This window comes from Hibiscus syriacus, unplaced genomic scaffold, assembly GCF_006381635.1.
Source record: "Hibiscus syriacus cultivar Baekdansim isolate YM2019G1 unplaced genomic scaffold, ASM638163v2 tig00110704_pilon, whole genome shotgun sequence".
NCBI lineage: Eukaryota > Viridiplantae > Streptophyta > Magnoliopsida > Malvales > Malvaceae > Hibiscus > Hibiscus syriacus.
This window is the reverse complement of record NW_024062830.1, coordinates 223,093-241,508: the sequence shown is the minus strand read 5'-3', so window position 1 is coordinate 241,508 and position 18,416 is coordinate 223,093. Positions and strand designations below refer to the sequence as shown.

Sequence of the window (18,416 nt, the reverse complement as noted above, 5' to 3'; positions counted from 1 at the left end):
CTTTCATTATATATCTGCAAAAGAATTATATTAGTAAGATATTAAATAAAGTAAAAATATAATAGTAAAAATATTATAAAATATACCTTAAAAAGAGAGTATTTGAGAGAAATTTAGAGAATTTGAGAGAATTTGGTGTGATAAAATTGATTGAGAATGGGGGTATTCATAGGGATGAGGGGTCGGTAGTTAGGGGTATAGCGCGCCCTCTGCACCGCGTTATACCCCACGTGTCAGATATACAAGTATAGTGCGTTGTAGGGGCCGCACTATACCCACGTGGCGCCAGCTCACCGTATAGCGCGGTGCAGGGGGCGCGCTATACCCCACGTGGCGCCAAATCATCGTATAGCGCGGTGCAGGGGGCGCGCTTTACTGCTAAGGGTGTTAGATCGGGAAATATAATCTGACCGGTGTTAGATCGGTAATATTACCGGTCACCGGTGATATATCGGGAAAATCGCCTATTGTGGCTAGGTGTCTTTTGCTCACATTCAAAATTGTCAAGGACTAAATTGCTCATTTTTTTGAAAGTGACCAATGTCTTTTACCAAAACTAAAAGAACCATATTATGTCAAATTAAAGTGCAAAGTCTAAATTCAAAAGTTTATCAAAGTATAGAGGTCAAAACCATAATTTGATCTTTTGTTTTGTTTCATCAAATTTTAGGGCCCTTATTTCTGCCTTATCCATCCATGGATGAGGTTGATGGCTTCTTCACCTTACTATTTTGTGGGGTATTTCGGAATCTTTCCTGTAATTTTCCAGCAAAGGTTCAAGTATTCCTTTGAACCAAACAAACAATTGGGTTGTTTTGTAATGGAAAATTAAAAAAAAAGTTTTTTTTGTGCTCGAGATTGAAGAAAAGCAATGAAGTAGCTACAATATATCTTCATCATTTGAATGAATGGGAAAGAAATTTACAACATTAAGTGGACAAAATTCACTTAGGCATATTTAATTTTTTTTTTATATACAATACTTGAGTGACTCAACGGTAAAAGATAACCTCCTCAAGTGATTGAAGTTCAAATAATATTATTTATATGTGTGCGTGAGTTTAAATCTAAATCTTTTCAATATATATATATAAGAAAATTCGTTAAAAATTAGTTCGTTAAATTGATAGCATGTAAATGTGGTTATTTCTTTTTTATTTTTCTGCAAAAATTCATCTAACTCCTATGATTATTGTTGTTGGTCAATCATCATTCTCAACAAAATCAATATTAAAAGGTTCCTTAGATTAATTTTTTACGAAATACGCTCAAAATCAATGAAAATTCATCTAAATGTTCGGTATTCTAAAACTCAGACTCCTACTATAGCTACAAAACTTATTAAAAATTAACAAATAGTTTTTATAAATTCAAAATTCTAAAGCTCCAATCTCTTGGAATAGTTATCCAATGAAACTAGTTTTGAGCCGCGTTGTTTATCTTCTCGAAAGAATGCTTCTTACCTTTTAGATTTTTCAAACAAACATCTTAAAATCTTCAAATTTGAGAAAGACTTCATACTTCAAAATGATGATAAATCCAAGAATTTAAAAGAGATTTTAAGAAATTTAAATAATAAAATGAGAGGACGATAAAACAAGTTTATTGGTGTCTAATATGATCACCGATGTCTAGTGTGGTAAAGGCAGATAAGAAAAGCTAAATATTAGTTTTGCTAAAATTTATACAAATTTCTAACTTGATGGTTAAGTACGAGTAAAGGGTTACCCGATGAACTTGATGGGTCTTCTTAGCCAATGTAAAGATGAATGTTGGAAAAAGAGATTACAGTATAGCGAGTGCAAAGTTTCATTCTTGTAATACATAAATATTTAATTTCCCATGACTGAAAAACTTCACCTTTCTTGAAAAACAAAACTTTTCAATGGTGTTTTATTTCAGCTGCTGTCCCTGGTCTTTAATGCCGATTCGACGAGTTCAACCTTCTTCGTACTCTCGCTATTGAGCAGGGAGAGTTTCTCAAGTGATGATTTCAGTTGAGAGATTCGAGTATCCTGCACATTGTTCCTACCGGGCATTTTCCTTCGCTGGTTTGTTACACTGTCTTTTGAAGATTGTGTATACCTTCTAAGTCTCGCTCTTATTGTATCGATAGAGGATTTTAAAGCATCCAGTTCGACTCCGGTGAATCGATCTGCATGATGAACAAACAAATTGTCCAATGATGTGAGGTGTTATCGACATGAGACTTTGCATAGTAAGAAATTTTATGTGTATGAGATTGATTACCGAGTTCGGACTTAAATTCTCGTTCTGCTCTAGACAACGGTTTCTTGTGTGCCCCGGGCAGTCTTCTGAGACGTTGCAGACGCTGTTCCAAGGAACTGTGTCGCTGGACTGCACGATCAATCCTCTCATCCAGCATAGACTGTTTAGCCTCAACTCTCAACATCTTCTCTTGTGCCTCGTTCAAACGAGCGTGCTGGTCATCTATGATCCTCTTTAGCTGAGGTCCATGATGTTTCAGCTCAAAGTAGACCTAGAGATGTCGAGGAAAAAATAGAACATTAAAAAGTAACCATAAAGACAATGATTTCAGCTTTTAGAGACGACGAAAGCAAAAGCAGTTTTAGAATCAAAAAGAAAAATGTTATATCGACATTAAACCGTGCAAACATCAGTCTTGAGAAGTTGAGGAAAAAGAAGAGTCTTTTACATCTGAGAAAGAACCTTTTTGACATTTAATCTAAGAGGAGAGAGAAACTGCACAGACAAATCCGTGGGAGAGAAACCCAATGCTAGTAAATGGATTTCAATTAGATTATGCATTCTCACCTTATGTGCATACTCGACATAATTTTCATGGAAAAGCTTGAAGTACTGATGAAGAGCAGATCGACCTTCGATGGAATCTGCAGAGATAGAACGCAGATTAGGAGAGGCCTGAGGAACCAGAACTGACTTTGGACCACTGAGGAGTTCTTTGCTTATGATATCTGGAGTATCTTTCTCTTTCTGCTCTTCCAAGCTAACGGGCTTCTCTTGGTCAATTTGAATTGGAAGCAACAAATCCCAAGTTTTCATCTCTAGCACAACACATTCTTCGGTTGAAGTGACTACCACAACCCATGAATATCCGAATGAATCTGATAGTGAGGCAAAGCCAAAAAGAGGAGAAGGTGAAGATGTTTCTCCCTGGCATGTACTTAGTACAGGATGCACAGAGGGAATTTTGATATTCTCATCCTTCCCATTGATCTGAGACGTAAAAGGGAGAAAATGCAAGACTATCGAGTCTACCCCTCCCTCATGAAGAGAATATATTCTTTCGGGCATAAGCGGATCTGGAAACATTGTGATAAGAGAACCACCTTCGGTCTTCCTTGGCAAAGCCAAATCCACGATTGCCAGTCTCAACAACGGAGGTGGATGACCCAACCAAACAGTGTTATCAAGTGGTTGATCAAGCTTCACAATAGAATGCTCAGCAGCAATTGATTCACAGATCATAGCAATCCCACGAACATAATCACGGGGGTCAACACGAAGACGAGGTGCACTACCAGTTATCCAGACTGGCTGGATTTCATCAGCTAGGGCATCTATTTGCAATTGCCCACCACTCCAGGCAGTCACCAGAATTGAGTCTTTGCTGACTAAATTATAGAGAAAACTGACTGCACGGCCTTCACATTCGGCACCCCTAACTGCTACAGCTTCATCCTCCCCAGCACGGCATACTTTACGTAACGGACCCTGGAAAAGGTCATCAAATCAAAAGATTAATGATATTGAAATGATAACATTCCAAAGCCTTAATATTCTCAGTGAATTTTTCATGCTATGATACACAGATCAACCCTAAATTCCTCATTCCTAGAAAGAGAATAAACTGCACATCCAAACAAAATGAGAACCTCCAATCAAAACTACATGCATCCCTCAGATAGGCTAAAGTACCATTATTTCACGTACCTGCAGAGCAAGTGATGCGTCAAATAAAGCATGTGAATGAGCTTTTATGGTAGATGGATTTTCAGCATCTGCTGTTTGTTGAGCTAGCTCAGGAAACGTTGCTTCTAACCAAGAGATTGCCATATTAGAATTACAAACAGCTGCCGAATTGGCTGAGTTCAGTCCAAAAGTATGAGCATCGTTATATATCTCCAATATTGACTCCCATTGATAAACACTGTTTAGAAATAGATCGTCAGATATATAAAAAAAAGTATAACAAGAAAAAAAAGTAACAAATTAACATCAATATTTTTAAAGGCAATGAAATCGTTATATAATAGCAAGACGCAAGAGAAGGCATAGGTAAATTTCTAGGCCACAGACATTTTCATAACAGCTTAAGAACATCCAAATGGATAAACGATTAAACCGTACATCTCCATGACCTATGGCATGTGGTAAACATGGAAATAAACAAAATTTAAACCCATTTATTTCCAGGTAACTTGATCTATTTAGAACAAAGTCAAATATAGCAAGGGTTAACGGTAACATCAGCACTGACTTGGTTCAAATGAATTTATAAGCGCAGCAGTGTTTATGAAGATGGTTTAATTGCAAGAATTGGGAAAACAGGTAAAACGAGAAAGAATAAAACAAACAAAATTTTTGAATACCTTCCAAACGGAACAACTGGACAGAGGATGTAAACAGATCCATCGCTGAATAATACAAAAACCTAAATGACATAAAAGTTATATTCAGTGATTGCCGCAATATGTGAATAGTAATTAATTCCAAGATGTAACAAGCTCAGGCTCAGCAATAGGAAAAATATATAATAATACATGGGAAAGAAGTAAAGGATTTCTTATAAAAATCAAAAGAGAAAGGATGCTTGCAATTTCATTAAGCATAGCGAAGCAAGATCAATGAGACAACAAACCATTTAGCCACATTTGGACCGTAAAATAAGATTTGTAAGGTTTAGCATACACCAGCAGATCAAAATTATAGACAGATTCAATAACAGAGCAAAGGAATATCAACTGCAATCCATCAATCCCAAGTTCGTTGGGCAACTCAACTTAGAAGGAGATACAAAATAGTCATTTATTGGAATAATGAATCAAGTAATATGATTTCCCTAAATTCATCAAGTCACTGCAATTATACCATTACGATTGCATTACTCATAACAACAAAGCCATTCAACAGCAGTAAAAAATATTTCACATACTAGAAATAAATTAAACTTACACTAAACCTATCCCACAGGTGGTCACCCCCGAAAGAAAAGTCAACAGGACAGATCGATGCCGCATTCCTAGATCTACCAGGTTCAACAGGCTGCAGATAATACTCTTGTTCCGGTTGCACCAAATCAGAGGATAAATCAAAGAGTCTGCGGAGAAGTGAAAAAAAGAAGTTAACACTGCTTCAATCAAAGCCAATAACCATTTATATAATGCTTAAACAGGACCCCCATAAATTATGCATTTCAAGGCATAGAAGAATATAACCAATGAAGGAATGTGACCGGTGTAACAAACTATCAAAATAACTCACATGCCATATCTGCAAACTCAAACACACCCCACAAGAGAGAGACAGAGAGAGTATGTGAGAGAATTTCAAATGGAATTCAAATATCGTGGAGTTAGAAAGCAACGAGCCAAATATAAATAAACATAAATAGGCATTGATGGCAGCATCCTTATTTAAACAGGCATCAATTTTTAAAAATAAATTTTTCCTTACTGCTTTTTAAGTTTTATCGCAATTCTTCAACTCTCTTCCTAAACCAAGGTATAATCTCAGAGCAAGTAATATGATAAGTAGCCCCCAAATCATGATCAGTTAACAAAAAATGAACATCACGGTACGAATATTCTATACCTGAAAACTGAATCAGAAGAAAGGATTCCAACATGAGTGTCACTATAGGGATGCCATGACACTTGAAGGATGCGTATTGCAATGCTTTCACTAGAATAAACTTGTGAACCAATTGAAACAGTCCTGCAGAACAAAATGTCAACATTTAGGCGGAACATCTAAGGAAAAGAGAAAGACAGACACCACAAGCAGAGTACAAACTTTTGAATGAGCAAGAGGTTCTACAAACAACAATCTAGACACACATTACATATATTATTGTTTAGTGGTTCATAAACCATAGATTATTGCAATAACTGAATTTCAAACATATCAACTTAAAAATCATGTAGCTACAATCAACACGCTCCTCAATTAAAGTACTACATAAGAAACAAAATCCAGCATGCATAATATATAAAACTTGTCAGTTCACACTATTACCTGCAAATGATGGCGTTGTCTTTAGTAGAAGAATGTCCATAAAGATACATGACACAAAGATCATCTGAACCAGCTAGGAGTAAAGCTGATCCATTCCTGCTAATAGATATTTTATTAACCACAAAGTTCAGCTCCTTGTCTGCTCGCAACACCTATATATTATTGTAATTACATCTTTTGCATTCAAACACCAAAATCATATATATCATTCAACTATAACTAACATAACTATTCAAGCATATATAGGTAGAATATGATAACCATACACATTGCATAAAGGAAACCATTGCCCATCCTAAGCTTTTAAAAGCATGCCAAGGTTCTTAAACTCCTATGCTTTGCTCAAACTTACCAGAGTTTCAGGAGCAAAAGGCCAAATATATTCGTACAAAGGAAACAAAACTTGAAAAGAATAAAAAAGGCAATCCTTTTAAATACCAAAATGCCTGATTTTACTTTCATATATGTATTAAATCTATTGCACATGTTACATAATGGTAATTTATTCATCTATTAATCAATTATGTTTTTTCCTTTCTGTTGTTCACTATTTTCTTTTACAACAACCAAACAGAGATAAGATAACCATCCGAAAATTACAAAACCTAATAGTCTCGTCAAATTCATTCCCTTTCTAGTTTCACCTCAAAGATACAAAATTCATAGATTTCAAACAACATTCCAGTGGTAAAATTAGCAAGCGACTAAAAAACTAAAAGTCCCTAATTTTTCTTATATCATGTAAAGAATCGGAATTTACTTTAGAAGGAAACACAGCTACAACGGAGGTAGGGGCGGGCTCGCCCAAGCGAATGGAGATTCGATGGAGGCATTGCTTATTGGAGTCCCAATAATAGAGTCTTGAGGCTCCGTCCCAAGCTAGAAGATTCTTAACACCTCGAGAGGATGCGGAGGCGGTGGTGGAAGCATCCCCTCCGTCGGCGGAGGTAAAAACCGGGTGGTTTTGAAGCGGGACCCACTGGAGTTCTTCTTTAGGTGTTAAGGACCTTCGAGAATCGCCCTCGGTCGGTTCCGCCAAGTCGAAGTTGAACCTCATCTTTGTTTTTGCAGTGCTTTTTCTTTGTGAGAGTGGAACCGTCGATCTTTCTTTCTGCTACTATGCCGTTGAGAAGAAGGTGGAGGAAAATGTGAACTAAGCCGACTACGTTTTGTAGCTGCTGAAGAAATGCAGGAGACTGGAGACGACGTCGTTTGTTGTTCTATTACAAAGATTTTTGTTTTAGGTGATAGAAATGTGCGTTTTTAAGCAATGCTGTGGAACCATATAATATAAGAGGCCATTTTGATTTTGGGTCAAATAGGCCCAAATTCCTGTTATGGGTATGATTTTCTCAATCCATTTATCATAGTATCATTTGTAGTATTTTTATTATTTGAAATCTTATTCTTGATATGTTCGATTTATTAACTAATTAATCTACGATGAACAATGTACATATTCACTATAAGAGTAATCTTTCTAATCTAGTTTGTTTCCTTCAAAATATCAAGAACAAAATATTAGAAGTTCAAAAGATATAATACAACGTAGTATGAGATAGAAATGAATAAATAAATAGAAAGAATAACTTATACGTAAACTTCTTGAGACATTGAGGTTAACTTTCCTAGTTAAGACCCCTTTATAGGTCTAGACGACTCTAAAAGCTTTGAAATATAAATTGTCTACCTAATATTCTAATGACTCCTAAATAACTCTTAAATTATATTATCAAAATTTACTACTAAGAGTCTATTAAACGATTTTAATAGTAAAATGAATTATTGTTCTTTCTAGATGTTACAAATTTAAATATATGTGCGTAATTAATAACTAAAAAAATAATAAATAAATACTATCATATATTCACCTCAGACTATTATAAAAAATCCTATACTAATTTTACCAATATATATATTTACACACATTATTAAGATTCAATTCCTTAATTTATATCTTCAATTTTTGAAAACTTACAAAGTTCTTTTTTATTTTGTTAAGTACGGATCCATGGACCCACAAAATTATTGAAACTGTATAAGATTCAATCTGTAGACATGTGTTGGCCACAGACCGCTGTCGTACTAGTCCAACAAGGAACACATATCTTTCTCTAGAATATATAATATAATGATCGACCTACCCATTCACACTTGTATCAAAGAATGAACCATTTATATTTTTATGAAATTATATTAATAAATGAAATGATTATCATACTCTAATCAAACAAAGCTATTTTGGAATTTAGTATTTGAAAAGATTACATATATAATAAAATGAATTATTTTATAATGAACACTAGAAATCTAAGATGCCCAATAAATAGGACAAGTATATCCCAATTTTGATATGTTCATGCGAAGTAAAGGGTATCTCCCTACCTAGTTTTTATTTAGAAACAAACACATATTTTTTATTTTAGGAGAATTAACTTATAAAATTTTTAAAATTAACGAATTTACAAAATTTTAAAAGGAATAAAAATAATGTTTAAAAATATATATATATAATTTTTTTAAATATATAATAATTTTAAAATTTAAAAAATCGATTATCATCTTAGGTCCCTCAGTCAACCCCTTTGTATCACAATTTTTGTTTTTGAGGTATTAAGAAAAGTGTTGAATATCTAGAATTCGCCGTACATATGGTACAAAGCAAAACTTTTGCTCATCACTTTTCCAATAAAAGTTTCTAGAATGAAATGGACAGCCAGTGGAAGAAATAGTTTCCTTTCAAGCTTTCTATAATAAAATATTGTATATACGATTAACTATACATGAATTCGTCTTGTAATTAAATTTATGTGTAATTAAATATAATTATAAAATTATAACGTGTTCTAATAATTATCATAATCTATGAGTTTTGTTAAATAAAATATACTTTAATTATACTATTCGATTTTATAGTTTTTATTATTTTAAAAGTTAAACGTATATAATAAATATGTATAATTTACATGATCAGACATGATATGAAGAATTAATTACACTATTAATCAAATCTATTTTAATTGTAATTCAATATATTTATATTTTTTGTCTTCATCCAGTTTGATTTTTGAGCGTATTCACTCATTATAATAATATTTATATATTTTATTATAAAATTTATTTAAAATTCAACATGTACAAGTCAACTTACTAATTCAAATGAATAATTTAACTTTGAAATATTTACAACATATACATTCAAATATATTTCCATTAAATTATTAATTAGTTCAATAAACTATTCCATTCTAAACTTAATTATAATAAAATATTAGAAAATAATTTAAAATATCATAAACTTATATCATTTTGTTAGACAAAAAACGATCGCAAGACTTTATGTTAAAGACGAACTTATAAAAATTTAAAGAATGAACTTTTAAAATTTTAAAAACAAAACTAAATTATAAGTAGATAATACAAAAATAATAAAATTATATAAAAAATTGAAATTTTTAGAGAGATGCTCCCGCCACTAAAGATGGCAAAGGGTCGGGTTGAGTCGGATTTTCGGTTAACCCTGCCCAAAAATATATATACCCGCCACCCAAACTCAACTCGACCCAAAGAGTATATTTCCTCTATCCAAATCTGATTGAATTAGAATTTTTAGTGTATAAATATGATTTTACCCTATATAAAATAAGGACCTAATTAAAAAATATCAAAAAAGAGGGTATTATAACAATTATCTATTAATCTATATGAAAAATTATATTATTGCTCTCGAATCAGGTTGAAATTTTTTACTCTCCATCTAAACCCATCTCACCGACCTGAACTTATTTTATAGAAAAAACAATCTTATTAAATCAAGTCAGGTTGAATTTATCAGTTCGGGTTAAATCATCCCTACCCGCCACCAGTTCATCCATCCTGTTTATAAGGATTTATATAGGTATTAATCATAATAAAATAAGAGGACTAAAGTCCAAATACATGAAAAGTACATAGATTCAGAGCATTTTTTTTACCCTAAGAATACAGTGATATTTATATAGGTATTTCCGTTATGAAAGGCTCTTCCAATTCCCATTGACCGGCTACTTCCGCGTGTATATTTCCCTGTATTTGTCGTCGCTTTAGACAAGTCTAGCCAACACATAGAACCTTCATCGCCATTTCTTTGAAAAACAAATCTTCATCTTCCTTCTTCTTTGTTCATAAAAGCTCTGGTTTTCGAAAAACCATAGAAGAAAAAGATGGGATTTTCAAAGGAAGAGAAATCAAGAAGAATTCTGAGAGGTTTTAGAACAGTGTGCTTCTTGATAACTATGGCGGTTTCGTTCCTTGTCTTCTCTGCCCCTGTTTTCTTTGTTATCATCGACACCCTCTTGCCTTCTGCTTTGCTTTCCGCTTCGCTTTCTCCATCGTCTTCTTCGTTGTTCGAAACCCTTTCTTCGAGTTTCGAAAGCTACGATTTCAGATATTCTCTCGTCGATATCCCGCTCGTTTCCGCTATCAGATCAGCTGTTATAATCTGTAAGTTCGCGAGTAAGCGGAACATGATGTTAAGACCGGGCATGATGTTAAGAAGTTACGTATTTTCTGATTGGATTTTACTTTTTATAGGTGTTTATAGCTTTTGTGATGGGCCAAGGCTTTCGAGGGGACCTTACTTGGGAATCACGACGATATGCTCCGTGTTGTCGTTGATATTCGTCTCGATGAAAGCATCGTACGTGTTTGGTTAAGTGCTGCTAGAGAAGAAGGGTCGAGTGTTACGGCCATGAGAGTGCTCTTTTCGTTTGTTCATTTACCTTTGCAATTGCTCATGTGATTGTGGCGTATAGAATGAGTTGCAGAGAAAGAAGAAAACTCCTCGTTTACAAAATTGACATTGAAGCAGTAAGTTCTTCCTCTCTGATTTTCATTAAATCAATATAATAATTAGATTGAAACATCGTAATCGATGTTTCGATCTTTTATTTTATAAAACTACTCGGACGATATTTTAAATAAAATTAGGAGAGAAAATTAATGTTTAATTATACAATTAATTATAATTTACAGGAAAGTTTGCATAGGAAAATATTCCTTCCTAATATGCTTATAGGGGAAGGAAAAGGAAACTTCAAAATGGTCCACCTATTCATACCAAAATTGTAGAAAGATTTCTACATACGGTTAATGCCAAAACCACTTGTGGTTCTAGATGCACCAATTGGCAAATTTTGAAGTTATGGGTCATATTAAAAAAATATTAAATAATAATGCAAGAGGATTTAAGTGATTAAAGAATGTATTGTTCTCTCTAAAGGTCTTAGGTTCGAACAGCAGCCTCTGTAAAATGTATGTGCATTGTTAATGGTTAAAAAATATTCTGAACAAATATTACATTATAATTATAACCACCCCATACTATTCAAAAAAAAATTCGATTAATTCAAATTCTAAATAGACTTAAAGTTGATTCGTATAAAGGAAAGTTAGAATCAAATGTCTAGCTCTGTCAACGTTATCCTTGATAAAAATGATTGTCAAAATAGATGATTTGATTGATCTCTGAAATAAAATTAAAGTTACTATAATTTTAATGTTGTGAATAAAAAATTAAATTTAAAGAATTATCCTTATAATAATAGATCTATATAATATTTGATTCGAATTGATAGATTAATAGCTTAAATACAGATAATTATAATAAATAACTTAAAAATTGACATAATCTCCATGGTCCATGGTTTTTGTTTCATTTTACATTTGAGTTTTTTTCCAAATTCCAAGTGGAACGAAATAAATGGAATCTGAGCTGCTGGCCAAGGCAGCCGCCTTTGGCATGTTATAGGCTATTTTTGCCAATTTGACACGCCACTTTCACCTGTCTGCCCACATTTATTTTGTATATGATCGGTCACATCTTTAGATATTATATTTATAGGTCTAATTATGCATCTAGTCACTGTACTCTTCATATTTTTGAAATCATGTCCCCTTATTTTTGATTCAATAACGCAACTAGATTTTATTTTTTGAATTAAAAAAATAGAGAGATTAAATTTCTGATAATGAAAAGTATAATACTAAATTCGAATATACCCAAATATTTTTTTTCTGATTTTAATGGTATTTGTGTACAGATTTCCGCTTGCAAAAATGGGTTTCCAAGGTATCAAAAGATTCACCAAGAAGAAAGAGTGAAATAAAACTACTTTCAACACGAAGTGGAAATTTAACCTTTTCCCTCCCTTTTTGGCTCATCACTTGATTCTTCTATACAAGGTTTAAGGTAATTATAGCCTTCCGCATTTACTATCTTTATCATTCTCCGAGCTACTCGATATTCGACTCAAAAAGCTCGTGAGCAGCTCGAAAAAATATTATATTATAATTTTAGATTTTTTAAAATTACATTATTAAAAATATATTAAAAATACAATATTGATAATTATAGAATTTTAAAAATATATTAAAAATTCTATAAAATTTTAAAAATATAATAAATTAAAAATATGATTCAATTTAAATATTAATAATTTTTAAAAAATATATCAAAATAGAGTGTAACCGATTTTATAAAGAATTAAGAAAGAAAAAAACTCATTTAGACTTAAATTAATGTCTTAATTAACAAAATTAATGACATCAAATCATATTTGAGAGAAAATGATCATCCCTAGTCCATACTACTAACATGTACCATATAAAGTAAAACAAGCCAGATCAATTATAGAAAAAAATTATTAAAATTTAAAAAAAAATTAACAAAACCCTTGTTAAAAATATATTTCTAATGATAATATTTTTAATAACTAATTATTTAAATTGTTGTTATATTTTGAGGTTTCGAGTTCTAATATCATAAATATCGAGGGTTTAAACATTTAATATCAAAATATTATATTGTACTTACCCCATAAATCGGTACCAAGTCGATTAATTAATGTCTTTGCAATGAGTCATAAACCCTAAACCCTAAACCCTAAACCCTAAACTATAAACTATAAACCATAAACCATAAACCTTAAAACACCTAAACCTTAAACCCCCTAAATCCTAAACCCTTAATCCAATTATATGATAGGGGTTAAGTTATGCACATGAAAGTAACATACAAATTATGCAAAATGATATTATGTGACTCATAAATATATCATTCGCATACTTATACATAAACATATCAACATGCAAAATAAATATACACAACTTACTGATTGATACATGATTTTTATCATATCTTAATGATGACTATCGACACCGTCATTGCTTTCAAGCACTGACTCACCAACATAAAGACAAGAACTCATGAAGAAAAAGATCAAACTCTTTTAACTTGAGGCTATCTAAAGAAGAAGCTTGGATCCAGATTTTTTTTTTTTGTTCTTTGTTCATTTAGCAACAAAGAAGATTGATCCTTGATTTTTTTTTTCTGAGGCATAACCTGAAAAAGGAAGAAGAAAAACTTATTTTCATCTACAGTCTGGCGTGTTTGTGTTTATTTTCTTATGGAATCTGAACAAAAGGAAAACATATGAAGTTCATAACAACGTTTTCCTCTCTTTTTTTCATGTAAATTGTGAATCAAATCCCCTTTTCCTATAATTATATGAGTAACTCAACAGTCAAAGCATTACCGGAAACAAGTGTATTGAAAGATTGTCTAATCGTTTAATTAAACAATCACTAACATAACCAATCTACATCCAAAATTATTTGTTCGATGTTCATCAGTACAACAGAGAAACGAGTTCAGAAAAATTATCGACTAAATAATGGTTTCGCGAACTCATATGTTCTCCTTTGAGCTAGAGACCTCAAGATTTGGTTTCTTCTCTTCACCAACGGCTGTGGAATTCTCCACGGATAGCTCTGTTCTTTCCAGACTACTAAATAGTTGCTATGTGATTATTTCATTCTCGTTATGTGATTAATCTGTGTTTGAAATAAATACTTCACCAACAACAAGCAATCCGACAGTGCTATGAACTTCTGCTAGCAACTTGAACACTTCTGGTAGAACTAGCAACCCTACTTATTCAGATAAAGTTCCACAAAGACAATGAGTGTACCATGAATGGCAATCAAAAAGGTATAATACTGAAGTTACTCAAACTCAATAATCATTATTATTGATCTACAGATTAAATTTCAGTAATGATTCCAAGGAAACCATGGAATTGTCCGTCCAGCTCAGTTGGTAAAGCACAATGCTCTTAATCTTGTACTTGTGGGATCATGTCCAACGGTGATCAATTAATAATTCTGACTGTCGGATGTCTCCCACGGAAGTTGCTCTCAACCTGACATTGGGGGCAACCTACTATCCTACCTCCCCTTATCCCATTATATATATGGGAATAGGGTCAGCTATTATTATTCCAAGGAAACCAAGCTTGTAGAGCTATCTTCAGTTATGATTCAAAGAAATGCCAAATAACACTCAAATTTATCATTTCCTAGCTCAATCATCTCTCAAATTTGAATCTCAATCAATACACCATAAAAAACCATCTGAATGTTCTAATTGCTCACCTAGTTAAACAGCAGTAAAGAATTTCCTCACTTTTCATTTCCCCCCTAAAAGTTCCCCAGTGAAAACACCGAAGCTTCCATTTTTTAGAACAACCCAATAACAAAGGAACCATTTTTGAACAGAGGAAGAAAAGGATTCAAATTCTTATTCATTTTACATATTGAGCAAAAACCCAGGTGAAGAAATCGACAAACTTGCTGAAAACTCTTGAAAAGTTTTCCCAATAGTCTTGCCAACTTCAGGCAGCTTTTTAGGTCCAAACACAAGAGCAGCCACTCCACCAATAACGACAAGTTCTGGCAACCCAAGACCAAACAAAGCATTGCAAGTAAAGCCCTTTCTAGCAGGCTCGACTGTTGTCCTCCGTCCTGGTCGACCGACAACAAAGGAAACAGGTTTTTTCTGGGATTTTGATCTGCTCAACAAAAAAATGGTGTTACTGCTGCTAATAAAATTGGATTGGGGAGAAGAGAGAAAAAGTGAAGCTGCTGCTGCTGGGGTCTTGAAAGTGAAAGAGTCATAGAAAAACTCTGCATGGTATTCCCAGTCAAGATCTTTGAATTCGAAGAACCTTGATATGTTTTCGAGAATTTAAGAGTTTTATACGAGTGTGAGTTATATCCCAAATCGGTGGTTATAGGAGAATAAGGGGTAAAATCAGTGTATAAAAGGGGATGAGTTTCAGAAAAATGAAAATTAACCCATCCTCACTGTCAAGGTGGAGAATCAAGTTTGAATTGAGCTTGAATTAAGTTGGGTCTCAAATTTTAATTGAACTATTGAAATTTTTTTTGTATTCTAATTTTTTTGAGTTCGAGTTAAGTTTTAATAATATGTTTTGAGTTTGAGTTGAATTTGATAATTTTTAGTTGGTGAGTTTTCGAGTTGAGTTTATGTTTATAGTTTTTGAGTTCGAGTTAAGTTTAGTAATATTCGAGTTCAATTCGGTTAATTTTTACCCCTAAACCTATTAATAAAATTGGAGTTGCAACAAGTTTTTCTAGGGGATAAGATCATCTTCGGAATGATTTTTCACTAAAATTTTTTTGACCGATCATAAATCTTTGACAAGGCCTTTAATAAATTTAAAAGATTTATCAAGACTAAATTGATCAACTGATCACATTTACACATCCTGCTGGTCTACGAAAAACAATGATGGCTGTAGGTCTGACAGAAACATGCATAAGAGGAAAACATATAAATCTCAATTACAGACAAGAAGGGGGACTTCCTGAATTTCTTCTAAATTATTCTCTCTTACGACTCTCCCCCGCATCTTTGACGTCAATATCATCGGCTAACAACTGGTTTTTCACTGACTATGGTTTTTCTTCCAAACCAAAATAGATAAACTATCTATAACCGTTACAACCATCTTGTTACTATCAACAATATTCATATTTGAAAGCGTATTAGCAATGCAAAAAAGAAAAAAAATGAATCATAACAAAAGTGAAATATATTTGTGTGTATAAAATCATCCCACAACACAAGCTTTGTGGAAGCTTGGTGAAAGGAGGTAAGGAGCCTAGGAGCTGCTGGTGAAAGTTCCCAATTACATCATTATTCAATTTGCAGACTTACATAACCATTGATTGACTCTTCAACTCTTAAATGAAAACAGCTCTTTTTGTAGTGCAAGACATGGGATAGTCATTCTTCAACTTGCACCACTGTTGATGGTCTGAGCGAGGATGTGGTGGTATTAAGCGATTTATTCTTTTTAGATTGGACGGGAAGTTTTAACCTTACACCCACTATTTATCATCTTTTTCTATTCTCTTCTCTCTCTCTCTCTCTCTCTTTTTTAAATTATTGTCGATTACGAATTTCTGTCTAATAAAAACAAACCGTTTAAGACCACCATCTTTCTGCTAAAATCATAAACAACAACCAAACCATTTTTCCAAGTTGCAAACTTTCTCAATGTCAAGTGCTATCAACATAGTGCAATAGTTGGGTTTCCATTCTATTTTCTAATCTAAGATACACTAAGATCCCACTATCTTTAACATCTATTTCAAGTCTTCAAGAGCACAATTACGAGCTAGCCAATCAGTTTATCATACTCTTTGCCACTTTAATTTTGTATAAGAAAGTATTCAATATATATGGATCAATTATGGTCAAAATTCATGATGAAGGCTTGAAAAATAAAGTATAATGATTATTCATAGAATTAGAGATAAAAACGAGCTAAGTCGAGCTTGAGGATTATTCAGATTGACTCGATTCAAAAACTCAAGAACTTAAAATTGTCAAGTTCGACTCGAACTCGAAATAAAAAATTGAAGTTCGAGTCAACTCGAAAGTTCACGAGCTTAAATTTTTTAAGCTTGACTCAAAATAAAAAAATTGAAGCTCAACTCTAACTCTAACTCTAACTCGTTTCTCAAACTTAGTTTGATTGAAACTCAAACTCGAGCTCGAACTTAAACCTTAAGTACATGAAAACCTTATATCACATTTTTTTAGGAAAGAACAACATATAAAAGTTAATATTATTAATAATTTAATTTAATAAATCTAAAATTTTAATATATTATTTTTCGAGTTGTTCAAAAGCTTTTCGAGTCGGGCATCAAGTAGCTTGCTTCGACTCTTTAAGAACCTGACTCGACTCCATTCAATTTGAGAGTTGACCGAACTTTGCCTGAATAAATATCAAGTAACTTGTGAGCTGTCTCGTCTCATTTACAGTTTTACATAGAATTGTGTTTTCTTCGTCTGAATCTTTGTTACATAATTTTTAATTAAACAACTAATTATTTATGGTGTAAATTTCACTCAATATTTTTATTTTTTATTAGTTTAATATTTAATTGATGTTATGCATATTTAAATAATCATTTAATATTTAATTTATTTTATGAATATTGTGTTTATGATACCTCTAATATTATTATTTAAATATATAGTCTAACTATCTAGTTCACAATGTAAATTTGATTGAGTCAATGTAAACATAATTCGAGTTTGAGCTTTATTTTTTTTATACGAGAGTTTAATTTACAAGCTTGTGATAATGAAGTTACCATGAGTTACTCAAATTCAATGGAAATTTTTTAATCTCTATTTTTTTATAAATAATAAATTTAAATATTATATATGCGATTTTCATATTAAATAAATAAAATTCTGATAATGAAATATTATTTTAATAATAAAACATATTTAAAATTGCCAGTGGTGGGGGACTCATAAAGTCATTATTGTGATCCTGGAGGGAATTTCCTCTATAGAATCCATCGTTTACTTGGGATGTCTCCCTCTATCATTTTCTTGTACAATAAATTAATGTAGAAAGTGGTGGGAAAGTACGGCAAGCATGACTCAGTTACGGGAAAAAAACTTCTCGAAGTCACGTTATAATTAAAGTTGGAAATTTTAACCAACTGACGGCAGCTAGAAATGGATAATATCAGAGTTAAAAAAAACTACATAAATTGCACGCTGGTTCTTGTTGATGAACAAAGCATTCTCAAATACTAACCAATCTCAACAACTAGGACTTCAGCTCAAGTTGACAGAGCTATCAAAAACACATATGGTACCATCCACCTCTCTTGTTTACATTAAAGTTATCACCCTCCTCTCATGCTTCAACTTGCTTGGTTTAGCAACAGCAAGTCGTGTGTTTAGAGCAAATGAGACTGATCAACAAGCTTTACTCCAGTTCAAAGCCAAGATAACAAGCGAT

General features: G+C 32.6%; 2 protein-coding genes and 1 pseudogene across 2 annotated transcripts; 1 reads left to right on the top strand and 2 right to left on the bottom strand.

Annotated features, from left to right (window-relative positions):
* Positions 1-1,770: 1,770 nt before the first annotated feature.
* On the bottom strand, positions 1,771-7,371 carry LOC120138665 (nuclear pore complex protein NUP88-like). Its single transcript, XM_039154088.1, has 9 exons — positions 7,001-7,371; positions 6,241-6,392; positions 5,818-5,940; positions 5,179-5,323; positions 4,596-4,657; positions 3,937-4,153; positions 2,797-3,717; positions 2,251-2,500; positions 1,771-2,155 (listed from the first exon to the last, which is right to left on the bottom strand). Exons 1-9 carry the CDS (start codon positions 7,295-7,297, stop codon positions 1,899-1,901), a joined length of 2,424 nt encoding a protein of 807 aa, XP_039010019.1. The 5' UTR covers positions 7,298-7,371; the 3' UTR covers positions 1,771-1,898.
* A 3,033-nt stretch (positions 7,372-10,404) lies between these two features.
* LOC120138656 lies at positions 10,405-12,478 on the top strand (annotated as a pseudogene).
* Positions 12,479-14,866: 2,388 nt separating this feature from the next.
* Positions 14,867-15,418, bottom strand: LOC120138631 (sec-independent protein translocase protein TATA, chloroplastic-like). Its single transcript, XM_039154061.1, has 2 exons — positions 15,415-15,418; positions 14,867-15,243 (listed from the first exon to the last, which is right to left on the bottom strand). The coding sequence occupies exons 1-2, from the start codon at positions 15,416-15,418 to the stop codon at positions 14,867-14,869; spliced, it is 381 nt and encodes a 126-aa protein (XP_039009992.1).
* Positions 15,419-18,416: the final 2,998 nt, after the last annotated feature.